We start from the raw sequence: 26,062 nt of genomic DNA, 5'->3' as shown, positions 1-26,062 counted from the left end.
ATCATATGTGCACAGGTCCTACATATGATCATAAGCACATCAGATCCTACACATCACAGACATGCTTTACAAGTCCCTTTTCCCCTAACCTCAAGGCCTGTTATTGCTGCAGGGTTTCTTTTCCAGGCATCTTTTTGGGAAATACGTATATCTAGATATAGATAGATATAGATTATAGATTATAGATATAGATAGATATAGGAGAGGTGCCATGTCCTGGTATGTGGGATTAGGGTCTGCTGGTGATGGGTGACTACTGCTCAGGCTGCCAATGGCTCCCTGCCCACTCAAGCCCTGTCGACATCCACCTCTGAACACCACCCAGCACCTGGGCTCCATGCAGCAGTTGTCTCTGCTCAAAGGAAAACATCAAGCTCTCCCACAGAGAAAGATGAAATAATATTTGATCAGTTGTGGAGCCATAAAGCAAGTCTTGGGGCTCTCAGTTCTCTTCTTGCCAAGCTAACCAGCCTTGCTTTAGCTGGGAGACATGCTTTGTAAAAATGTGGGCTCAGTGTTTGGATAGTGTTCTCCAGGGCACAAATATCCAGTGATGGGAAAAGTCTTGTTTGCCCTAATTCAACTGGTTTGTCCTTAGGACTCTGAGAAACAGCTCACCCTGAAAAGGAGCTGCTTCAGCAGGGAATACGTGTGGATTCCAGAGAGGATGAGTGGTTTTGCTGGGCTCTGCTGTGCTGAGATGAAGAAAACATTTGGTTCCTCCAGGAAAATGTCTGTTTTAATCACTCTGAGGTCTCTGGCTTTGGCCTGGGGAAGAGCCTGGTGCGGGCTGGGCTGATGCAGTGGGGTAGGCGTCACTCATGGGGAGACCTGTGAAGAGGTGGGGTAAGGATTATTGCTGGGCATGGTGGGACTCCTCTGCTCTTCCCAGCTGTGCTTGTCCCAGGTGTGAGAAGGGACCTGAGAACTGCCACATACATGGGCACCATATGGACATGGTACTGCAGGGGCACCCATGATCATAGAATCAGCTAGGTTGGAAAAGACCTTTAAGATCATCAAGTCCAGCCATTACCCCAGCACTGCCAAGACCACCACTAAACCATGTCACTAAGGGCCTTGTCTACATGTTTTTTGAACACTTCCAGGGACAGTGACTCCACCACTGCCCTGGGCAGCCCGTTCCAATGCCTGACCAGCCTCTCAGTGGAGAAATTGCCCCTAACATCCAGTCTAAACCTCCCCTGGCCATTTCCTCTTGTCCTATCACTTGTTACTTGAGAAAAGAGACCATCCCTCTCCTGGCTCCATTTTCCTTTTGGGTAGTTGTAGAGACCGATAAGGTCCCCCTGAGCCCCTCCAGACTAAACCCCCCCAGTTCCCTCAACCTCCTCATCACACTTGTGCTCCAGACCCTTCGCCAGCTTCACTGCCCTTCTCTGGCCCTGCTCCAGCACCTCAGTATCTCTCTTGTAGCGAGGGACACAAAACCTAACACACTGTTCAAGGTGCAGCCTCACAAGCGCACAGTACCAGTGGATTATTACTTCTCTAGTCCTGCTGGCCACACTACTGCTGATACAAGCCAGGATGCTGTTGGCTGCCTTACATGATGAGTGCAAGCATCGTTCTTTCCCCTCAGAAGCGAACCAAGCCCATACAAAGCCTGCCCGGTGTTGGCACCCGCGGCTCAGGGATCCGGAGTTGCGGGCGGGCAGGCAGGCAGGCAGCGCTCCGCGGCTCGGCCCTGCCCGGAGGCTCTCCCCGCCCCGGGGGCAGACCCGGGCCTGGCCCAGGTGTGTTCTCGGGCTCGCCCCGCCTCGCCCGGTGCGGCGGCGGCAGCGGCGGGGACGGACGCGGTGCGGAGAACGGCGGCGGGAGCCGGGACACGGGCACCGACACCCGCTGCCAGGCTCCTGGAGCCGGCGCGGAGCAGCGCAGGGATGGACGCGGTAACTGCCGGGGCGCCGCTGCCCTCCACCCTCACGCAGCAATGGGCTGCTGCATCCTCTCTCCTGGCCCGGGTGCTGGCGCTTTCCAGCTTGGGGCTATTCTCTTCACCAGGCGCAGGTTAACCTGGGGCTTAAGGTGTGTGCTGTCATTGCTGCTTCTGCGCTGCATAGAGACCTCAAACCAGCAGCTTTCCTGCCCCAAAGCAGGAGCCTGCCTGGCTTCTTCCCCCCTTGCTCTGAGATGAACTGCGGTTTCTGCCTTTTAATTTAACAAAAAGTAGAGGTGGATTTAATGTTTTTCTCTGGTTTATGAGGAGATGGTATCTGTGGTGTGCTCTCGTCAGTGTGCTCAGGGTCCTGGGCCCAGCTCCAGCCACCCTGCTGTGAGCAGCGCTGATTAAACATTTACCCACAGGACCTCCCTTGGAAATCAAGATAAAGAATGGATTAAACCAGAAAAAAATCAGGAGGGGAACATGCAGTGCTTCCTCTTGGCTGTCCTGCGTGCCACGTCTTGAACGGGGTTTTTCTTCTGGTGTTGATTTCATTGTAGAAAAGCAACTGCAGAGAAATAATGAGAATTCAGATTCCTTTTAGCTAGTCCTTAGTATCAGCACAGACCTCCAGCTGTTCCTCTTTCTAAAAGGTATCCTTATCATAGGCTTAAGATGAGCTTTATTCTGCTTCCTAGAATGATATTAATGTTAGAAGAGGATTTTATTTATAGGGAGAAAATATGGAAAGTTTAGCTGTCCCCTGACTCCGTAACGCTCACAGCTTTCCGGCCAGTGGAAGTTTGTTTCCTTTTTATTCTCTCCCTCTCTCATCTTGCATGGGCTCTTGCCAAATGTATTATTATTCACAATGAATTATTTGGCCAGACGTAGCTGTAATACACATTGTGAGCTTTTGGCAGTCCTTTAAATTTATTACTGTATTCTCCTCACTTGTCAACTGGCCTAATTTTCAGTGGATCTCCTCTCCCCACTGTGCTGAACCCTCCCTGGACTTCATGTATGTCCTACCTGCCTGTGACTTGCTTGGCACCATGTTTAGGCTGAGCATCATCCTGAGCTAGCTTAAGGTGCGTGGGTCTGTGGTTTGAAATGGTCCTGGATCTGATGGAAAATCACCCCTACAGAGACTGGGATAACTCATTGCACCTCAGAGGGTTGTGCTAAGCTCAGCCTTGTGCATGGAAGCAGTAGCAGGAGCTTTGCGGAGAGAGAGAGAGCATCAGGCCAGGTGTGGGTGTGCAAGAGGTGGCCAAGGGGTGCAACCCCATCCTCCCAGGCAGTTCATTGTGCTTGGCCAGGGACCATACGTGTCCCTCTCGTGTTAGGTCTGTGCATGGTATCAGTGTGAATACCCCAGCGTGCTGCAAACTGTGGGAAACTATGTTCTAGTGAAGGGCATGGAGAGTGCGTTAAGCACAGATAATCTTCCAGTTAATTAGGCAAATAATTTGAAGCTGCCATTTCAAGGCAAGAGGGATAACAACTTGGGGGGAGGGGGGAAATGGGAGGCTTGTATCCATCCCTCTTTAATTAAAGGTAATGCCAAGCTAGTGGCTGTCACAGCCGTTTCTGTCACAGCAGTGCCAGGCCGAACCCCTGTTTTGCATGAGTCTGCCTCACCTGTGGCACAGTGAGACATGCAGGTACTTTTTCTTCTCTATTTTCCTTCTCTCTGAGGACACTGATGAGGAACTATACGTTATGGTAAAGAAAATCAGTATGGAGAGGTAAACAGCATTGAACTCTTCAACTGTAGCTGCAGCACGTGCGAAAGCTCGGTGCAATTGCATTAGGGCACCTCACTGCTTTATTTCCTGTCTGGCATTGCTGGAGGGATCAGCTACATGTGGGATTACGTTTTTTTCCTCCAAAATCTGATTCATCCTCCGTATGCTTCTGAAAACTCCCATTCCCACTGGCTCGCCGCTAGATTAGGCTGTCTGGGCAGTTTACCCAGCATCACTCTGCTGACCACTAATATGAAATATAATTGGAGCAATTCAACCCTCTCCCCCAAGGGTTGGTTCTTTACATCATGCACTACCCTGTGAAAGTAATAAAGTCAGTGAAAGGGGTTATTCAAGAGAAATTGTCAGTGTTTAATAAATCGTGCAATTAAATGCAATAAACCCTCAGTATGCTATTCATCTGCTCTGCCTTAACACTTAAGGCTGGGGCTTTTTTCAGAATAACGAAGTTCTGTCCTAGATAATTTTTTCCAATTTCCTCATTAGACAGGTTCTCGTGAAGCCTTACAGTTCTCTGCACTGAACTAAGCTGCCAGAGTAGTGCACCTAATGTAATCACGGCATATAAAATGTTATAGAGCAGTTCAAGGACTTAAGTAGCCCATAAATTTCTCTTCATACTTTCTCCCTAGTTCAGGCCAGGGCTGAATTGAAGCCACGACATTGCAAGCAAGAATTGTGGTCCCCTTTCTCCAGCATGGGACAGGGAGATAGATACCTGGGTACAAAGGCCTGAAACAAAAAGTTAAGTGCTCTTTCAAACTGTGCTGTCACCGATTAGCTCTCTTTGTTCAAAATCATATATAACCTGGGGTCTTGTAACTCTATTAGAGAGGAATTGAGTATCTCAGCCAGTATTCATCACCTGGACTGAGAGATGCTCTTGCCGTCCTCGTGTGACACATGTTTGTGTTATATATCCTTTGATTCCTGGGGATAGGGGCGAATAACAGCAAGGGGAGAAGCATCCAAAGAGCCCTGGGAATCTGAGCTGAACTAGCATGGCAGAGGAGGATTCTGTTGCAGGGATCATTTGGAACCTGCCAAGGAGGATGTTTGGTGCTTCTCTTCCCATGGTGGATCTTTCTAAGTGAAGCAGGGGATAGACTGGGGATCTCCACGGGCCTGTCCCCTGGCTGGTGCTTGTGTACAGAAAATAAAGTGCAGCTTTCCTATCCAGCAGGTGCATAAGTGGTAGTACAGAACCTCTGCCAGGAAGTCCTAATGTTCATTTTTGTGTTTGTCAGGTCCTCCTAAGGGAGATTCTCCAACACTGGGTGACGTTGAGGAGAAGAAACCATCTCCACCTAGTCCCACTGGCTCTGCTTGATTGTGTTTCCATGCTCTGCTCCTGTGCTTTCCTCCTGTTTCAGCTCTGTTGCCCTTATCAGAAATGATTTGGGAGCTTTTGGAGGATCCTTTGAATGAGCTAATTCTCCTCTCCTGCTTTTAGATTTTCAGTAGGCTTGGCATATCCTTAGTGACCAGGGTGGAGCCCATGACCTCTTTCCCTCTGAAATGACCATGACCGTGTAAATTGCCTGTTGCCACCTCTGAAAGCAGATGTTTTGTGCTCTCCTCTCTTCCCCCACCCAGGAAGGTGCCACTGATTTCAGAGCCCTCCGAGCAAAATTTCAGAATGACTCCAACGTGGCCAACAAGCTGGCGCAGCCATGCAAGAAGCCTCCCCCTGAGGTTGCACCCAAGCCAGGCTCTGCAGGGAATGCTGTGCCCAGCCCTCTGCCCCGGAGTAAGAGAGAAGAGGTAATACTAAAACCCAAGGATGAAGCTGCCCATCCTGCCTTCCAAGCCTCTGTGCTCACCCAATGCAACCCCTTGGCATGGCCTCGAGCCAAGCTGGGTTACATGAAGCCAACAGGGCACAAGGAAGATCACAAAGGCAACATCTCAGAGAAAGGGCTGAGTTCTCCCAAGAATGGTCCAGGGAAGCCTCTTCTATCATGTTGCACTGACCAGCAAGGATCAGCCCAAACAGCTCCAGAGAGCCTTTCGCTCCCAAATTCTTTCCACCATGCCCTACAGATTTGGGAAAACACTTTATCCCACAGTGAGAAAGCAAATGCAATGCTCCCAACCCAACGGGCATCAAACTTGTATGTGCACCCTTGCCCGGAGCAGAGGGCAACACATGCTCCTGCTGCGTCACATAGTAGTAGGATACAACTGTCTGGAAGCAAGCCTGTGCTGGACTTGCTGGCCCAGAAGAAGGATGGTCTGCTCAGCAGTGGGCAAGCTCTTCCCCAGGCTCCCAGGAGACACAGGACCTCTGATGAGGCTGATGCTGAGACCTCGGTAGCAAGTGAGTTCTGCCAGCCACGTTATCATGTACCAGGAGAGCAACCTCAGCACCAGAAAGGTATAGTAAGCTATACTCAGTGTCCCTGCCCATGGCAGGGGTTTGAAACTTAGATGATCTTTAAAATCCCTTCCAACCCAATCCATTCTATGATTCTATGATATATACACTTTAAGAAATCATCTACATTTTGAGAGTAGGGTAAAGAGTGAGGACTGGGGAGTATCTTCAGTTTTGGTCTGCTTTGGCCATTCACAATTAGAAGGTAAATGTGGCTACACCCTGCTATTCAGTTTGCACACAGACATATAAAGGCTTGGCTTTTCTGCAAAGACAGTTCAGTTTGAATTAAAATGGCTTAAACCTGAACTCCCCCCTCTGCAACCCTCCCAGCTTTGCAAAAGGTCATATTTAAGCTCAGAGGGCATATTCTCCTTGCGATATTTCATACAGAAATCGGTGCTAGGAAACTCAAATGCCGTGAAGTTCCCCTTGCTAATGTCACACGAAGTGACAAGGCACTGAAAAGATTAAGCCTTTGTTTACCCTGGAAAGCTACCTTGCTTGGGCTGTGTATTGAAAACAGCTATGCCACTAAATCCTGGCAGATTAAACTGTTATCGGTACAGAAAATGAGGCTAGTATTTTATAATCCAGAGGAAGGGAGCTGTTGAGAGCTGAGGCCCCAACATGGTTAACTTTGTAAAAATGGACATTGCCATTTATTTTTCCATTCTGGTAACATGGTAAGAGCCCTGCTTCTAATGGGGACACTGAAATTGTGGGGAAGTAGAGCTGGTTAGAAATGTCTGAATAATAACTAATGATCCTACATGGATTTTTGCTTAAATGAGGGCTAACTGCTTCCTGTCCTTGTGCTTCTCTGAAGCAGAATCTGAGCCCCCATTCTGCCAGCCCAGAGCAGGAAAATGGTCTCACAGCCCTGGGAACAAGTGGCCAAGAATTAAACCTCTCCCTTCAGCTGAATCCCTGGGTCCTGCCCCTGGGAAGCCTGCAAGACCCCCAAAGTTTGACCTCAGTGCTTTCAGAAGTGCCATGCCTTTGGTCCACAGAGGAAATGAAACAAGTAAGAGATTTCTAGTCTTTCTCCCCAGACCTGTTCTGTAGAAAATGAATAATAATCTGCAGTTTATTGACATCCATAAAGCCACGATTCCAAGTGCATGGAAATAAGATGTTGTTACTTGTTTCTAACATCTTTCTCAAACATTAAAAAGAGCTCAGCGGTTTCAGTGAGGCTGATTTTTGCTCTTACTCTGGAAAAGGGATCTGGTTTTCCAGGTTGGCCATTATCCCTCATGCAGAAAGCTGCTTTCCTCCCAACTGCAGCGTGTTGTGAGCGGTTTACAGCTGGCTGTAAAGCAGCAGCAGCTGCTTCTGAGGCAAGCTGATCTTTATCACTCCTCTTCAATGGGAAATGCCTTGACTCTGGAGCACACAACTGTGGGAAGGCACAATAAAATCAGTAGAAACTGGTCTGCTAATCCTCCCCTTCTGTTTTAAATACAACAGAGCGCAATGTTGTTAAATGTTCCAACATCAAGAAATGCAAAAGTTCAGTTTCCCATAATAAAACCCTATTGATGTTGCATAACAGAATATTCTGGACCACTTATTAAGCTGCTAAATGGTGTTTCTTTATAGATACAGGCTTAATTATAGCCAGATCTTTAGGCACAACTTTTTCTGAATTCAAAGGGAGCTGCTTTTCTAAGAAGGGCTCTGCTAAACTCTCTCTGGCTTTACTGTGCCAGTGCTTATTGTTCTGCCCTGGCCTTGATAAGAGGGAAAAAGAGGTTTTCACTGAAGCTCTTTTCTAACCTCATTGCTTCTAAATATATTAATGCTTCTAAACGTATTAATTTGGTGGAGGGAACTATTTACATTTATATGTCATCATCTCCATGCCCTCTCAATATTGCTCAATTATAGATCTCTAGAAAGCCTGAGGTTGTTGCCTGGAAACATGAAATAATGTCATATTAACATAGCCACATCCCCAGTTTCTGCTGGGAATCTTATTTCACACCTTTCTTTGTGTGCGGAGAGTGGTCTTGCCTTCAAACACTGATCCTCTGTGTGTTTGTGTGCAGCTGCTGACGAAGAGGATTATTTGACCCCTGAAAGGTGAGTGCATGGTGAGGCAACGTATGGCTCGTAAGTGAGGGGCATCCCCATCCCATGATGCTGACACATCCCTGTGCAGTCTGGGGGAAATGTTGTGCTCCCAAATGCAGCAACTTGCTCCAGGGATTGTGTGAACCTATATGAAAAAGCTTAAAGCTGGCTGGGATGACCTTCGCCTAAAGTAGAAAGCTTCACCCCTATTTTCTGCTGCTGCTCCATGCTGCTCTGGGCTTTTTGAGCAGTGTGGAGAATCCTGCCTGTGTGTCATTAGGTCTGGTTCAGCTGGCCAGAGGGAAAACACTGCCAGTGCTTTGGCTGCAGAGATCATTCAGCACCCGTGTTTTTTGCTTCCTGTTTTCCATATACTCAAGTGGTGTTTTCAGAAAAGAGATGCTTTTGAAAACTGTTGTGAGACAAAGCCCTGGAGTAACCAGCTGGTGTTAGGGGTATTTTGTTGCCAGCAGCAGAGGAGCTTACCGTCCTGTGCAGCCAGCTTACCATCCTGTGCAGCCAGCACACCAGGGTACAGGAGCCTTTGCTCTCCCTCCCCATCCCCAGGGCTTCATCTGTCTCCAGATGCTGAAATGAGGTTTTTAGTGAGTGGTGGTCCAAACTCAACAGAGATCATGAACGGATCAGTGCAGCTTCTGATACCATAAATGTCAAAAATAGCCCAAAAACCTTACAGACACAAATGCTTTCATATACAAGGGGATCCTGACTTTTTCTGGTATGTCTCTGACTTGTCATGAGTGGTTGTTAGTGATGCTGATTCTTTGCCACAAGAACAGCAGACGTGGAGGAAGATATTCATATATATGTTTTGTCTTAGCTGCATGAATACACAGCTGTGAAAAAGGGAAACAGAATGGCTGAACCAAAGCAAAAAGAGATGAATACTTAAAATACTTTCTGTTCCCAAACAATGAACTCTTGCAGCTATTGACACAACAAGTTGTGCTTTTCACATCCTGAGGTGTTCCTGCCAGCGTTGGCTTGTGTTTTGTTTAACTTTTAACCTGTGCTTGTCAGAAGAAAACTGGTCAAAAAATTACCAGCTCCAAAGCTGTCATGCACCATAAGGAAGCTGTCTTAGCAATAGGTTACAGCAAGATTAGCTGTCTTACTCTAGTATTTCTGATATGATCTTGACAATAGGTCACTTGTTAAATATTAATCATGTGACTGGGGAAATGAATTAAATGAATTCCAGCATGAAAGCAAAATCATGGGGTTGGAAAGGCAGAAATTCCCCTCTTCGAAGCCTCACTTGTAATATAGTCTGGTCTCTTAGAGGCCCTGACACAGTTGCTTGGGCCAACAACCAATCTGGAGCTCTGATTCCTTGTTTGGGGATAAATACTCTGCCCTCACTGATGCTAGTCAGGGATCCATCAAACCAGTTGTATTTCAGGTCTGGTGTAGCACTGTGGTGTATATAAAGGGCTGCCTGGTGTCCAGCCAAGCTCTCAGGATTCTATTTTATCCAGGGATTGGGCTGGGGAACTGAAAGGCCAGGGGTTTTCCTGGTCTCCATTTCCTCAAGCAATGGCACCAGGAACAAAATACCTGCTTACAGTATTAGTGCAATATGTATATGTGTGTCCCCTTCAGTGGGGGACATGTCCAGAACATGCTGTGGGACCAGCAAGCTGGCAGCATGCCCCCAATGCCAGAGGACTGAGAGCAGGAGCTAGGGCAGCCTTTGGTGTTAGCACAAGCTTCTGATTGACTTTAGGTGCCATTTCTTATTCCGATTGCTCTACTGTTAACATGCACATTGAATTTCTTGTTCCTTATGTTCTGGTTTGCAACAACTATTTCGTCCTTTGTTGAAGATGAATTATGATAGTTTAGGGTGATTCAAGGAAAACCAAACCCTCCCTGAGGTTTGTAATAGACTTACTGTTAAAAGATGGAAGTTCTCACTATAGCTTTTCCTGGTACTCTTTCACCACCCTAACCTGTCCTCTGCATGTGTTACAAGCTGCATCTTGTGCATTTGCCACTTCTTGGTACACTCCTGAGGTGCCTAAACCTCTGCCACAGTGGGCACCGGGGAAGAAGCCTCAAGATTTGCCTGGGTAATCTGGGACGGCTTGGATTTCTCCCTGCACCTATTCCCAAATGATGCTAATTTGAATTTCCAGAGAAGGAAAGGAAAAAGAAGAATGAGGAGGTGGGGACTGGGCTGGGAACCCCAATATTTGAGGCTGCGTGGTGCCAGGGCTGAGATGCGACTGGTATATCCCACTTGCCATGTCGGCATGGAGCATGTGTCTTGAGAAACTCAGGACCAGGACATTTAAACCTACTTTCTGATATCTCTGCTTTCCCCTTCCTGTTTCCTTAATTGAGAAATTGCAAACAGTGCAACTGGGTTGTTTTTAATTTTAAAATAGCTGTAGTAGGCTTGAAAAATGCCTCGCTCTGATTTCCCTGGGTTTTTATTGTTCTGTTTCTACTTGAGGGATTGCTGTAGGCAGAAGACCGTAATCTCAGTATCAAGTCCCCTGATGTGCTTTGAGCCCTATAAGCACAGCCTGTCCTCCCAAAGGAAAAGCGGTGGGAGAGTGGAGTCAGGGGGAGGCTCAGCAGAGCCCTGTGTCTGGCATGGGCCTCCTCTCCCTCCAAGGAATTCCCAATTTCACTTTGCTTTCTTGTAGGCTCAGTATCAAAACACTTGAATTCCTTGTTAAGATGATTTTTTCCCCCAGACTTCTAAAAGGACCAGAAAAAAAGTCTCTTTTCTCTTTTCTTTCATCTTCTCAGTGCTCAACTTGAAGAGCAGCATAATTATGAAGAAACCCCTATGTACCTGAATCAGTCTGGGGACACCACAACCTTGTGTGTCATTGAAGGTACTTTGCAAAGCAGGATTCATTGCTAGGTGAATTATGTGCTATCTGGGATAGAGCCTTTGAAAAAGGAAATAATATAGTTGAGAAAGGGAGCAGCAGTTTGGTCTGGGTGACCAAATATGACTGTCTGTACTGTCTCTCTGTGCACTGGTGCTGTATGAGGACCTTGGGGCACAGACAAAAAAGAAGGTAGCATTTTGGTGGTGAAATGCACAGTAAAATTGCAGTGGGGAAAAGTCATGAGGTGCTACTGATGTAGAAGAGAAATAAAAGGAGATAGTGAGGCAAACCTCAGCATCTTCTTGGGAATGGGTACAGGGTACAGAGCTTTCTCATCGCCATCACTACTTCCCAGTATAATTTTTTCTATCAGAGTTGCCACTGCTCTGCTTTTACATTTGCCAAAGTTGCCTCTTTTGGGGGAGGTTTGTTTCTGCCATGTGCATTGGTTTTCTCTCCCACCGGATCAGGAGCCAAGCAACTTCCTTGGAGGGACCTGACACAGCCTTCTTGGGTTTGCCCCTAGGACTATGAAACCTGTGGCCAGTCAAACTCAATGCCACAGTGCTCCGAATACATTGCTAAATAGCAAATTTCACCTGTAGGACATGGTGAACGTGCCATGGTGAATGTGTGCTTGGATGCTGAACATACGGGCTGAAGTTGGGGTTTGCAACTTAGAGCAGTGACTTTAACATGGTCTAAAAAGTAATACATATTCACAAATATCTTTTCTAGTACCTAAGGCAGAACCTCAAGAACACAAGGCAAGAAGTCTCGTCACAGCCAGTTTTGATCTTTCAGTCTTGGCTGTACCACACATACCATGTTTTCCTATCTTAGAAACTTAATATTTGCTTTTATTATCTGCTGAGTATTTCTTTGTGTGTGTTGTCTGTGAAGACTCTCATAAAATAAATAAGGAGTTGCAGAGGGGACATGAAGACTAATGAGGTTTCCAAATGCACACGCTATGGGAGAGAGTCAGTTCCCTTGACTTCCACTGCAAATATGTAAGGAAGTGGTAACACCGTCTGGAGGTTGGTGCTAGACCAAATAAGTGTCAAGCACCAATATCAGGATCATGAGCTCTTGGAGGAAAAATCCACTGAATTGTTCTGGAAGTTCCTGCCTAAGACGAGCTGGTGCTGGTAAACCCTCTGTGAAGGCATAAAAGCAAGATTGAGCCAGGTTCCTTGTCATGGCAGCATGCTCCAAGTTTTGGCTCAGAAGTGAAGGCAACTGTTGTGGGCAGGACTGTATGGGTTTTCATCCCCTGTTGCAGGGATGTCTCTGCTGCAAACTACAACTTCATCCTTTTCATTTTACCCTGGCTGCAAAGGGCAGTTCATCTTAGCAGTGGAGATACCCTGCCATGAAGGCAGGATAGTGCACTGCATGGGGCAGGAATTGCTACAGCTGTCCTAGAGAAGACCTGCTTGGCTGCAAGGCCAAGCTCACAGTGAGTAGCTGGGCTGAGAGAACAGGTCACCTCGTGCCAGGAGATGGTCATGTACTGGATATCAGTTCTGGCTCTGGTAAGAGAGGAAACTACTCTTTGGAAAACGTCAAACTCCACTTTCAAGTCCTGACTTGCAAAGCAATCAAATTGTCCAGGAAATAGCACAGGTTTCCAAATGCACTTATCTGTGCATGATTTGCAGAGAGGTTCCCTGGCTTGGCTATAGTCTTATTTTATGGTGAGTTGGAAAATGTTTATTTAATTAATAAAAAATCCTCCTCCTCTATAAGTTCTCCAACCCATAATTGCTTTCATTCTGACCGGTAGCTTGCACTGTTAAATTATCCATATACAGTTTGTCAATATGTGTATCTCCTGTCCTGCAAAGTAGAGGAAATATCCTTGTCTGATGACTATTCCAAATGTAAAATGCTTCTGGGCTTTCTAAAGAAATATTTCTTTAAATACTAGATGACAGCTGAGGCCTTGTATAAAAGCTTGACTTGGGAAAAGCACAGTGACTGAAGGCTTTCCTCTTCTTTATTCTAGAAACAGAAGTCTTTTCTCTCTGCCAAATCCAGGTAATTTCCTTTCCTTTCTCTCAAGCCTCTTCTAACCCCACAACTAACTCAGGTTGGGATTAGAATATTGTAACACTCAGTAAATAGAAAGAAATTTCATATATTTCATGACCAAGATAATGTAGATGATGATGCTCTTCTGTGTCAACACTCATGTCTTCTAAGATTGTTTTCATTCTAAAACATATCTGGAAGGGAGATTTTCTTCTCTCCTCTGGCACACAAGGAAATACATTGTCTTTTCCTACTGAAACCTGAACTCTTTCAGTATAAGAAGGCAGAGGTACGAGGCTCTCAAATTGGGACACTTGGTTGCAGGTCCAAAGTTGTGTAGCAAGTCAAGGTCTACACTGAATTTTGCCCTATAAATGTCACGTTTCAGACTCCTATCACTGTATAACTACTGTCAGTGGCTGAAGGCTGTTTTTCAATGGGGATTGAAGAATCATGTGATAAAACTGGGTCACTTCAGTGGGAAAGGTTGTGCTGCTGGAAAAAAGGTATCAAGTTCTGCCTCCTGTTGCTGTATCTTCTTCCCTAAGTCACAATATAGTATGGTGAGAGGCACAGCTCGTGAGCCAGTACCATCACCAAACAGATCTAGCTTGTCCATTCCTGCTACTAGAAAACAATCATCTTAGTTTGTCTCCTTTCCAATAGTGACTGCTATTATTCCAGGTAACTAGCAAACTTTAGATTTGGATTTGTCCTTACTTTTAGTATAGGCAGTCTTTTTGTAATCTACCTTATTCAAAGGGAAAATGAGCTGTTTTTTTGAGGACAGGTGTAAAGCAATCGGTTTGTGACTTTGCTAAAGTGTCTCTATTCTGAGATATCTCTCGTTTCTCAAACTTTCAGTCCTGGAAGAGCTATAATAGAGGATGAAAAAGAGGGAAAAGCAAGTTTTGAAAGAGAGGAACAGGAAGCAAAGAAAATTTTCAAGGTACTGTATCTTTGAGATTACTTTTAATAATCACCGTAGGATGTCTGTTCTCCTTTTATCCTCCCTCTCTTTGGGTTTTTCTGGTTTCTCTTTTGCCTGCTCATTGCTCGACTGCTACTATCTAAAAGACAGGTAGCGCTGCCAAACAGCACCTATGTCTACCAGAAATCCATGATGGAAAATGGCATGGAACTATTTTAAGTTCAGAGAAAGATAACTTATATTCCTATAGATGTACATATGTAAGTTATATTAACTTAGACTGGACAGCTGTTTCTAAAGACCGTACTGACCAAACCAAATGTCTCATCTCAGACAAGTGGAAATGAATATGTATCTCCCACTAACCGAACCAAGGAAGATGGTGGAAGTGGGATGAAAGCTCCACAAGTGAAGCAGGATGTGAGCAGTACCCAGACTGCAAAGCATCCTACCCCACAAGGGCTGGCAAAAGACGGAGCAGAGCTCTGTGAGTATCTCATTGCGCTCTTGAGTGCTTCCTCAATCCTCGGTCCCATCTGTTGCCCAAATGTCTCTTCCATATGGGAAATAATGTTAAATTTGGATGTAACTCTTGAACCAATTTAGTTAAACCAGGGCAAAAGGTTGCATATGCATTTATATTCTGGTCTGAATCATTTATTTTGGCTTTGCAAGTAGCTTCCTAAGTTGGTTAACCATCTGCGTAACTCAAACCGAGGTGTTTGTTTTTCTAGCAGATTGCCCTTATCCGAGAAAGCTGAAATCCATCTCCTCTGCTTCTCATAATTTATTGAGTCTCAAAAGTGTTTGGCTAAAGCTTGTGGTAGAAACACACGTGAGCAGGATGAGAGCCTGAAGTCTCTCCCTGTCCCTTATGAAGATGGATAATGGCTCCTTGCTCCACCTTCTTGGTAGCTCCTGTGAGCCTTTTCTGTGGGCTTCTTCTTTCACAATGCTCTAAGATAGGATCTGGAGCTGCTGATACACACCCTAGTTGCACAATTAAACCCACTCATATCTCCTTTGTAAATACTATTTTGCAACTTCAGGTTTAAGTATACATGGGCGCCTTCTGCAAAGGCTTACTCCTGCCTCTGCAAGCTGTTAGTGTGATATGGCAGCATTTCAAAGATGAAAGAGGGAAAGGTAGCTCTGTTGGGCCCTGTGGACAGACCAGGAGTGTGAAGGAGAAAGTGTAAATCGACTGTGACTGTTGGTGGTGGTGTGGTCCTCAGGTGTTGTTTTATTATTACTATTATTATTATTCTAAATCACTTAATAACAATTTTCTGTTATGGTTGGTGTCTGGTTTTGTATGAAATCTGCTTGACCTTTGAACAGCTGGAGGTAATTTCTGTTGGGAATTCTTTTTAAAAGTACTCATGCTGAGCCTCCTGCTATTGCTTCATTAGAGAATTGTTTGGTTCCCCACCCCATCTTTTTCTTCTTCATGGGGGTTTGAATGCTTTGCAGAAACTTTGGTCATTAACTACACCATATTGTGGGGTGCATGTTTCTGGCGAGACCTACTGCATACACCCATTTTCATTACAAACACTGTCTGCTTTTATTTATGTGGCTGTATTTCTGTATTACATCTGCATTCAACTCCCTTGAATCAGTTTTAAGGATTTAATATTTCCACTTAACAGAGTCCTTTAGCAACAATCTTTTTCTAACCTCATGAAGTGCAACTCTCATGCTTGGTTCCAGCTCTTGGTGAAATACATCTCTGGGATACTTTCCTCCCTTGTTTCCTTTCTGAGATGTTGATTTACAGGTGTATTCCCAATGGCCTGGCCTTTTATTTGAATCTTAGCACCTCCACCAACCATGCAAAGCCCTCCCTTAAATCACTTCTCTGCACATCCATGAACAGTCTCGTGGGATGTTTTCTGGTGAGGAGGATTTGGGTCAGAGCTGCCACAATTGAGAATATTGATGGGTATTTTATTTTTTTTAAACCTAAAGTGGTTTAGAACTTTAAAATATTTTAAAGCTAAATGTTTTAAAACTTAAAATCTTTTAAAATTATTCAGTTTTCCTTCTCAAAGTGGCTCAGAACAGAGACTTTCCTCGACTTCTGGAATGGAAAGTATGTCTGTAGGCTCTTATTTGTTGTGACCCTCAACAGCTGTCCTTGGCCTGTGACAAGTTCCTCAGAAAATCTTCTAAAGCAAAGCTCCTTTCTCATTTCCAGTGCGCTACGTGTATCTTGGTGCTCCAAAGCTAGGGGTAGAAACAACAGCATTGGACCAAAACTATTGGCAGTCTCTGCAGACATCAGAGGATATATATGATGACGTCGAGGAAATGCAAGATAGACTGTGAGTATGGACTTGGACTCTTTGCAATGGCTGGGTCTATGCGATGTCTTTTAAAAACTATGCTGTAGCAAATCCCTATGTGATATTTCTGTCTTCTAGCAGCCATGGGTCAGATGCCTCAAGTCCATTCACTTCAGCCAGCGGTAAGTGCAGCACGTGGGGAAGCTCAAACAGGAGCTGCTTTTAATTTGGGCTGGTCCCTGGGAGATGATGTGAATAGTTTCATTTAACTTTCAACATCTACAGTGTCTCCTTTTGGCCTGGTTGCTCTAAATTCCCATTAAAACCAGAAGGGAGCAATAAACGTGTCTTGCATGGAATTAATTTGAGCAACCTTGAAGCCTCTGTAAGAGTAAAATATTACAGCCTGGGTGCAATTTGTCCAGCGAACCTCACCTCATCGCTGCTGAACATGGTTTGTGATAATGGCATGCCTTGGTTTTAAGTTTCAGGAAACAGCTATGAAGAAGCATATGAAGATGTTGAGATTGGGGGTGATAATCCAGCAAAAGTGGAGTAAGTTGCAATTTCATAGTCTGTGTTTTGAAATACTGACCATGCTTCCTTCATCTCACATGCCAGGTGCTGGCTGGAAGCCTTTTTTTTCCCTAATGCAAGTGCAGAAGAGTTGTTGTATAGGTGGGTTTCTTCCCCCTCTTCCTCCCTCTTTCCCCTTTGGCTGACACTTACAAGGAGTAAAAAATAGTCATCAAAATTAAATCCCTAAGCAGTGAGGCCTTTCTCTTAGAACTTGTAGCACTCCCCATCCATTGGAAGTACTTCCCTTACAGAACTCTCCTTGCATAAAACATACAGGCCAGTATTGCTAGCTGTATCTTGATGAAAAGCTTTGCTCAGCTGTAGCTGAGAAAGGGCATCTTTTTTGTGTGTGAAGAGACAAATGAGGACATTGTCCCCATAAAAAGGGACAAAACGCTCACATTTCAGATCACTGAAGGTTGGAAAGCTGAAAGAAGCCCAGGCTGACATGCTGTAACTAACTTGCAACCTGCTCTTTTTTATTTAGCTTCTCAAGATATTTGCTTCCACAGAGTGTGTTATAAAAGCAATGAGTTTTGCAGCCTCAGGTTTATATGTTGCCTGAGCTTCCCAAATGGATTAAGAGGTGAAATGTGAAGTTCATTGTGTTTTTACTTATTAGCTTTGTGTGGTTCCTTACCCTCCTGCAGTAAAAGATTTCCTGCATCCCTTTGTAAGAAATGGAGATTGCCTCTGGGAACAGCATATGGGCTGGGGATGCTGCACACAATTGCTTCCAGTGCAGCTGGTGGCTCTCTTCTAAGGAGCAGCGTGGGAGGAATAATAAGGTGTTGCTGTACATCTGCTTTTCCCTTACGGATGTGAGGCTCGTACTGGCTTGCATCTGGATTCAAGTCTAGTTGAAGTGTGGATGTAGAGCCTGTGTGTGTCAGAGAGGGGAAAAAGGGTTGAGAAACCTAAAACCGTGGAGGTGACTGGGCAGTTATTAAAACGCAAAAGCGTAATTTCTCTGCAAATTGTCCATGGCTTTGTGTGTTGGGGGTGCATGAGCTTCTCTGGACAGGGAGTAAGTAGTGTTCTAGTGTCCACATCTGGCTCCCAGACCAACCATGTATGTCCCCCACCTAATGGGAAGCATACCCACACCTCTTCCATACCTCTCTGCACATGGGTGCTGAACAGTAGCAGAAATTATACTCCACTGCTAATTCCCAGAGGCGCAGTGCATCTTGCTGAGTTTGCAAGGGGATTTCATGACAAAGCTAGGGCTGGGGCCAAGTTCACAGGGTTCAGAGGTCAGTGTCTCAATCCTCAAACCAGTCTTTATGCAATCTTTCTATTGATCCCACATGCAGGATTAGGTGTGCTGATACACATCAAGTATTTTTAATAGTACTTGCACACGGGTAATGTTCCCCATGTGAGGATCTTGGTTGTTTGCAGATAATTCATTAGGAAATTGTTGTGTTGTAGCTTTGCAACCCCCTGTAAGCTACAGACAGAAGTGTGTGTAGTGAAAGGTCCTTCTCAAGAGCATACACAACAGAAATGTGTGATGAAGGGTGGCATAGACAGGTAAATGGTCCTGATGTGCTCCTTTAATGGTCACTGCCTGCTTCTGGGGAATTTTTCTCCTTTTTGTCATGATTTTTTACTCCAAGTAAACCTGGATCATTCTGTGGTTGTTGGGTCAGAGGATGACAACTTCAATTACAAAGAAAAGTTTAAAGCTAAACAAAGGTTTGAGCTTGGACTTTATAATTAAGCACCTTTTGCTGTGTTGGTGCCCATCCCACTGAATCCATCATTCATCCGCATGTATGATGCCCTTAAGGCTTAAAACCTACTGCTAAGCTGAGGTCTAAGGTCTGCTGACCTTCCTTTACCTACTTCAAGATCTCTGGAGCTGCAAGTATTGCAACTCTCATGTACTTCAGCACTTAGTGCCTCCTTAATTTGAAATCTGTTTCTCTTTTGGACAGAACAAAAAAACAAAAGAGATTTGGAAACTTGTTTAAGATAGAAAAGTTGAAGCTGAAGAATACCAGGTTCAAGGAAAACTTAAAGTAAGAAAATGCTGGTTGTCCAACCCCTTCCCCCTCCAAACCTGAGCATTCATATTAGCAGTAATTTGAGAGCAAATTAATGAGAGGAGGTCTAGGAGTAAGGAATAAGTTTTACTGGGAAAGTTATGCCAAGGAGCTGCTATGGCAGATGGAACTGCATGATCTTTAAGGTCCCTTCCAACCCTAACCAATCTATGATTCCATGATTCTGTGTTGGCCAATGGTCCATCTGAGCAGCTTCTCCAAAGTCTCTGGCATCAGGAATCTACAGGAGCTGGCCCTACAGCAGTGTCCAAGCTTTCATAGGCTTTCTGCTGCCTTTGGTACCTTGCTGATACCTCAGTATGATGCATATATGCAAGGGAACATAAAAATGTGATACCTGCTGCCTGGACCTGTGGGCCAGGATGAGGCAAAGTCTTGCTGATGTGGCTTTTAAGGGTTGAGGTTTTTTATTCTAAGCACCATTTATAGTCAAGCTGGCAACAGCATCTGCTGAAGTTTGCTATTGATACTTTAGTCTAAAAAGTTAGGCTAGAGGATATTGTATAACTTCTTATAGTGTCCTTTTGGGTACTCTTACTTTAATATTCAAAACCCTGGTTAAGGTTCCATGGAAACTGTCTTTTCCTCAAGTGCAAGAGTGGCTGCCTGCACATCCCATCCTCCACTGCCACCAGTGTGTGCCTCATCTTGTGCACAGTGCCTGAAGTCCAGGAAAACCCTACTTTTACTTATTTCTTTGGGAATTCTGGATTAATCCTTTCCTCTTTTATATAGCAAGGTTTGTTTTACTTAAAATCTGTTTCACACTAGATGCTCTGCTGCGTCAGTAGCTTCTTCCTGTGTTACTGCTAAATATAACTACAGGGAAGGAACCACCAGGTTTCATGTCACAAAGAACCCTTAAAGCTCCAGCAAGTGTCTTAGATATCTACAATTATTGTCACATTTAAATTCGTGGGCAACCCCTGGTAGTGGCAGACTGCAAGGTGGGAATTACTACTGACTATAGTTACCAGCTGTACATCAACCCTCCAGCTATTGGAAAGGGGTGCAGGGGTGGGAAGGAGGAGGTTGCTTTTGCTGATTTGGATTGTTCTTTGGATGCAACGTAGACCTTTCATAACCTGCTTGATGAACACAGAGGATGGAGATGCTGGCAGAGGATGGAGATGCTTATTTAGCAAAGGATATAATTCTGGCAAAAGTTGGTGCTTAGCCTTGCCTCCATTGCTTCAGCTTAGAGCTAATGCTCATGACTTTTGGGTGATGCTGACTTGTTTCTAAAAGCCTCTTTCTATCCACAGATTGTTTTCCATTTCGGTACCAAATCTAGGTAAGCAACATATGTATCTGATTTGTGGGGGTTTGTGCTTGTGTTTGAAGAGGCAAATGTATTGCACAATGGAAAATCAACCTTAATGCATCATGCCTGTCTGAAAATCATGTGGCAGCATTAACTTTGAAGACTTGACAGAGATTTGTGCTTCACTTGAGAGTGGGGGGTGGGGGTTTTTGCTCATTTTTGGGTGTTTTCTCTTTGAAGAGGAGCATTCCTACTGCAGATATGAATTTGCATAGGAAGGCAATGTGTGAAGCAGTCCATGCTGAGCCGCTGCTTCCAGACTGGTGGTGGTGGTGGTGGTTAACAGCCAACAGCATGCCAGCAGCTCTCTGAAAAACTACTTATTGCTGCCTGGTGGAGGGACAAGTTCATGCCTTGCATAAATAGGAGTTGACACAAAACCTGTCTGACTAACCAAGCTTGAGAAGGTGCTCAGGATGGAAACTCTGCCTGGGCGAGCTACAGCGTGAAGCTGGTGTTTTGCTGCTGCTGCTCCTGTTGGACCTGGATGGCCAAACCTATCCAGAAAACTGTCCATACAGACAACTAACAAGCATCTTGCTTTGTGCTGGAGTTTTGCCTGGGTTTTGGAGCCCTGAGGATCTTCCTTTTGCTTTGCCTTAGCCCCTTTGGGTTGAGCAAATAGCAGCAGCCCTAATTTGCCTCTGCAATGCATGGCTTTGAGTACTTGGCTCAGAATGACATCTAATAATTTTCTCTGCTGTATTTTGGTTGACAGGGGCTGTTTCTCAGGAGGACACGGTGTATGATGATGTTGAGGTGGGGCAGAGAGAGCCAAGGTAAGGACAGTGCCCTCTCCTGAGGCTAGTATTGGGGCAAGGAGATGTTCCTCTTGGCACAAACCTGTGCCCTGGGGAGCCTGTGGTACTGCAAGCCACTGGGGGTCATGAGTTGGTCGGGACTCAGTCCTCTGGAGAAATTCCAGGTACCCTCTCCATATGTGTTTAGTTTGGCAAGTAGCATCCCACAGAATGTTTCTTCAGCGTTACCTAGTCAGTGCCAGAGATGTGAAAAGGAGAGAGCTGCTCCCTGAAACATGTGAAAATTCAGGTAGTTTTCCTAAGGAAGAAAAGCTCCAGCTCCCAGACCCGACAATCAGCCCCGTCCTGGCAAGTTCCTTGTCAGAAAAATTACTTTTAATAAGAACAGCATGTCTTGATGTCTTGCTGCCAGATGATTGTGGCAGCAGTGTGTGCTGGTATAAATCACAGCAAGTGTTTGCATTTCAGTGGTGGTCATGGTGGGGAGACAGAGAGAAAAATCATGACTTTGTAGGTACATGGGTTTGGGAGGGGGCACATGGTCTGCTGGAAAAAACTTGAATTTCTCTGTGGCTCTTTCTCCTCTTCCCAGAGAGAAGGATGACAAATACAAACCCTGGATGCCAAAATTTCTGATGGCGAAAGAGGATAAGGACCAAAGGAAAAGCAGCAATGATGTGGAAAGGTTTTGATTTCCATTCTGTGTTTTCCCACATTGTCTCACTTTGTACATGTGTCTCTTGAGTCGTCTGCAGGAGTGGGATGCCCCTGATTGCACGGGCATTTTGTATTGGCTGCTGCCCCAGGGTCCTTTCCCCTTGAACCCAGCTTTCAGGAGACTTTGCAGACAATATCTTGAGGGCAAAACAAACTCTATGCTCTGAGCTGTTTGCAACTGGGGGATACCGTGAGGGTCTCATCCTGAAGCTCTGTCATGTCTCCCACTTAGCTGAGACAAAAAGGCGCTACTTGCTATATATTTGTCTGCTTTTCTGCCATGCTGTGTCCCATTCCTTCTTTAACTGTGCCTTGATTAAGTATTTGATCCCCATGGATCAGCTATTGCTATTTTGGCAAGCGCCCTGTGTTTAGAAGCCCCGTACGCAGCGTAGTAACTGCCTGTGTGTTCCCCTTGCCCTTATTTTAAAGTATTGGTTTCTTGGGTCTTCTTTTTCCAGTTGGGTTTATGGTATAGGCTCTTGCTGTAGTATTTGTGAATAAAAGCAATAATACAACCTTTTCTTACCAGTGCTGAAAAAAAAAAGAAAAATGTGCACAGAAGTAGGAGTTTTCATTTTAAATCAGAAAAATGTGTATTTGCAATGAGCTTTTTCATATTTGCAATGAGTTTTTTCACGACCCCGTGCCTGGGACTTCAAACAAATGCAAAGCAGAGTTCTATTTTCTAGTTTCTTACCACAGAGCTCCTGCATGGGGTTGCTCAAACACCACTTTTGTTGTGCAAAGTCATGTGTATAATTGTACAGACTATCAGGAAGTCAATGCATTTTCATCCATTCCTTAAAGATGGCAAGTCCTGCAGGCTACGACTGCCAAGGAGAAATCTCTTCACACCCTAGAAGTCCCTAATTTCAGCTCTTGTTTTCCCCTCCTCTTGATTTTAAGTGTATGAAGGTTAGCCAAGGGTGAATAATTCATTGCAAGTTGGTGTTTTTTGTTTGGTTGATCAGGTGGGTTTTTTCTGTCTTAGTTTTAAAATGAATGCCATAGCTGGAAATTCATGTACAAACCAGAAAGAGTTGGCATCTCCATGCCCAGGGAATGCCTTAGCATGAATGGCCATTGCTCCCTTTAAGCTGGTTATAAGAGCTTGTTCTTCACTTTACAATGCCATATAAATGTCTGCTTGGGTGACTTTCTCCTCCATGTGCTAAAAAAGCAACAAAAATCTGGAAAGCTGTGTCAAGCCTCACTTCCATAAATGACTCAGGATGAGAGTTATCTGGGGACCCTTTATGTTTGTTTGGATATAAATAAAACCAGAAGGAGACAAACTGCTGGGGGAAAAGTGAATTGTTGACATCTATAAAAATACGTTTGATTTGAAACACTTGATTGTTTATTCCCACGCTGCTTACAGAGCAAAGAGTTACTCCAAATGGAGATAGATACAAAATGGCTCAAGTTATGCTCACCAACAGATTCGAGTGGTATGTTCATCTTCTTCTGAAAAATAGCAATGTGAATGGTGTGCTTTGCTCTTCCAAGAGTTCATTGCAGACAAGGCTGGAGTTGTTAGGCTCTGGATTTCATTTCCCAGTGTGCCAGTGGTTATTTAAATGGAGCTCAGTGTTGTGTGTGTCTCTCTCTTGATGCAGAAATATCTTCAAAGTCAAGAAAAACAGTGCAGAAAAAAGCAAGAAGATGGGAAAAGAAGAGAAATCTTTTAGAGAAACATTTATGGTATGTGTCTTTTTAGAGAACTAGTTGTGTCAGAGGAGGAAAGCAGCTACATTTCATGCTTAAAAAATGCATGGTGGAAAGTTAGTCCTTAGCTATGCTGGGAGAGATGTCCCACTGACTGGTCACCTTCGCCCCTAATCTGGGATCTTCATTAGGAATGTTGCTGGGGTTTTCTCCCCCGTTTCAGCCCCAAACGAAGCCTCACAACCCATCCTGAAAACTCTCCTCTCCATCCCTCCCTACTGCCCTTAAAGACATTGCACTGAGTGTATAGTAACTCGTGGTTACTATACACTTTCTTTTCTGCAGTATGATAAGGAGATCAGTGTCATCAGCACAGCCACTGCCGAGTGCTCAGTCCCCAGTCAGAGGAGAATTGATCTCCCAGTCACAGCTGGAGAACAGCTGGATGTTATCGATGTCACGGAGGGCAATGCAGTGATATGCCGCAATTCGGAGGGCAGATGTAAATTCCTAAGATGAGAGTCTCTGGCACAGATGGTCACTGCAATCCTGTTTGGAGGGGCAAATCAGCTTCACAAGCAAGAGGATGGTCTTTGTGCTTAGCCACTGTGACTTTATTTGCTCAGGAGTTTACTAATTTACTTCTCTTTCCCCCCTCCTCTCTCAGATGGGTATGTTCTAGTGGAGCACTTGAACTTCAGGTAAACTCAGATTTTATTTATTATGATGCATGTTTTCTTCTCCTTCCTGTGTATAGATATCTGAGAGCTGGAAAAATGTACCTAAAACTTCTGAAGGCAGGGGAAGGTTAATGTAAACAGCCAGTATTAAATATTAAATAAGTATTTCCAGTTTTAGGCTGCTGTGTTGCTGTTATACAGGTTTCCAGTCCAACTGCAGCTAAAAAAAAAAACCCCATCCAGTCATGACTTTTTTAAATTGGAGATTCTTGACTTGCCTTCAGATATGCCATATTAATCCACATCTGCTGCAAACATGGGCCACTCAGTGTGCATTGCCTTGCCAAAACACACCCTTAAATTCCCTGCTGCAATATCATTTCCTTGCATGCTCATACATAATTGATACAAATGAACCTCCTATATTGTCCAGGTGCTGTGAAACCTTCTTTTTTTTGAGACAGATACTGCTAACTGAGAGCTGCTGTCCCCAGAGCATCCCTGAAGGTCTCTCTGTGCTTCCTGCATCCATGAGATCCCACGCTGATCAACTGTGGAGTGATGATGCAAATGTAAATAAAGATTTATTTTTTACGCTTTTACACTGTTTAACATGCAAGAGATTTTCCTTTTTTGTCTGTTATTTAGAGCATGTCTTCACTTATTATCTCAACATTAGTTATTTTTGGTGATTCCCACGTTTTTGGAGTACCTTGTTGGTTAGCTCTGAAATAGCCATAACATTTCTACAGTTGCAGTTTAGTTGCACCATCTTGTTACTGCCTGGTTTAGATGCCAGAATTACAAGACTCCGCCAAGGATTTGCTTTTTAACAAACAAACCATATAAATTTGAACTGGCTTTAGTCTTGACAAAAGTATTGGGACAAGAAGTATGTACCACACCGCTCTTGCTGTGTTAAATATACAGAATGGAGGAAAACTTGACTCATTTCTTTCCAAAAAACATGAAAAAAGAGTAAATAAAACATTCAGTCCAAATTTACTTTATTTTTGTAAGCTAACTTTGGCATCCCAGATATGTAAAGGCTGACTTCTGGCTCCCACCGACTCACAGCAGCAGGCAGTTACCCAACAGTTGCCCCTGTGTTCAGGCTCTTCTCTGCTGTGGGGCTGGAGGATGATTGCTTATTTAAAGTAAAATGCTCCTAAATGTAGGAAGAGAAATATAAATTGCTAATGGCTTCTCCTTGGTGTATCCAGTGGGTACCTTCTCTAAAGCAGGAGAACATGGATAGGGGTTTTTACATGACTTTGGAAGAAACAAACCCCTTAAATATGACTTTAGTGTACAGCTTTTGCCCCTCCCCAGCACATTTTAAGAGCCCATATCAGTTTGCTCATAAATATCCTAAAAATGTAGCTGGTTTAATTAGAAATTATTAAATGTTCCAGGCTTAAGAAAACACAGCAAAATAAAAGCGCTGTTTGCCATACAGCCATTTCAAAGCTGGCATAGAAGACATCAGAAAAAACCCCAGAGCAAATATTGAACATTTACTTTTAAGTCTATACAGGCATTCTTATTTATTTTACCATGTGGTTACTATTAAGTGCGTTGGCCTGTATCCATCCTTGCAATAAGAAAATAAATAAAGCAAGCCCCTGTAAGCATGCGCAGCTTTGCAGCCTTGCCAGCCCAAATATTTAGACTTCTCTAGAGGAGATGGAGAGTTTAGGGAGCTGAAGTGCGTGTTTGGCTTCAGAGCAGGCTGGGACGTGCTCTATGTCCCTCACTTTTGTGGGTAGTTGTACTGATGGAAGTTGTGGAGACGGTTTACCTGGGAGGGGGCCTTCTTTCCATGGCATGTTTAGGATTGATCCTGTGAAGAAAACGCCTCCCTTCCTTGACTTCTTCCTCATCTTCCTCCCCATCCAGCCCTAGCTCACAGCTCCTGAAGTCTATTAATCACACGCTCTGTAAGTACTACAGGCAAATCTTGTATTGACCACATGTGCAAGTTCTTTTTTGTGTCCT

At 44.6% G+C, this 26,062-nt stretch overlaps 1 protein-coding gene across 5 annotated transcripts; it reads left to right on the top strand.

Annotated features, from left to right (window-relative positions):
• The first annotated feature begins 1,767 nt into the window (after positions 1 to 1,767).
• On the top strand, positions 1,768 to 24,685 carry FYB2 (FYN binding protein 2). 5 transcript variants are annotated; one of them, XM_030495084.1, is made up of 20 exons: positions 1,813 to 1,913; positions 5,275 to 6,055; positions 6,888 to 7,082; positions 8,110 to 8,143; positions 10,916 to 11,004; positions 11,743 to 11,771; positions 13,016 to 13,047; positions 13,906 to 13,990; positions 14,306 to 14,459; positions 16,173 to 16,299; positions 16,399 to 16,442; positions 16,746 to 16,815; positions 18,783 to 18,866; positions 20,177 to 20,205; positions 20,954 to 21,014; positions 21,589 to 21,681; positions 23,336 to 23,420; positions 23,730 to 23,886; positions 24,052 to 24,085; positions 24,529 to 24,685. In XM_030495084.1, the coding sequence occupies exons 1-20, from the start codon at positions 1,905 to 1,907 to the stop codon at positions 24,536 to 24,538; spliced, it is 2,202 nt and encodes a 733-aa protein (XP_030350944.1). In that variant the 5' UTR covers positions 1,813 to 1,904; the 3' UTR covers positions 24,539 to 24,685. The 5 variants fall into 5 exon arrangements, with proteins under 5 accessions (XP_030350948.1, XP_030350944.1, XP_030350946.1 ...); XM_030495086.1 differs by lacking the exon at positions 18,783 to 18,866 and having other exon boundaries at positions 16,402 to 16,442; positions 24,052 to 24,087; positions 24,493 to 24,685; XM_030495087.1 differs by lacking the exon at positions 18,783 to 18,866.
• The last annotated feature ends 1,377 nt before the right edge of the window (positions 24,686 to 26,062 follow it).

Source organism: Strigops habroptila, chromosome 8 (assembly GCF_004027225.2).
Source record: "Strigops habroptila isolate Jane chromosome 8, bStrHab1.2.pri, whole genome shotgun sequence".
NCBI lineage: Eukaryota > Metazoa > Chordata > Aves > Psittaciformes > Psittacidae > Strigops > Strigops habroptila.
Note: the sequence above shows the minus strand (reverse complement) of the source record. Positions and strands in the feature narration are given on the sequence as shown.

What these genes read in the sequence shown, in the direction of transcription:
- FYB2 (XM_030495084.1), top strand. An exon ending in GAGGAAATGCAAGATAGACT is followed by an intron (nt 16,300 to 16,398) that starts GTGAGTATGGAC and finishes TCTGTCTTCTAG; the next exon opens with CAGCCATGGGTCAGATGCCT. An exon ending in GTGGGGCAGAGAGAGCCAAG is followed by an intron (nt 21,015 to 21,588) that starts GTAAGGACAGTG and finishes TCCTCTTCCCAG; the next exon opens with AGAGAAGGATGACAAATACA.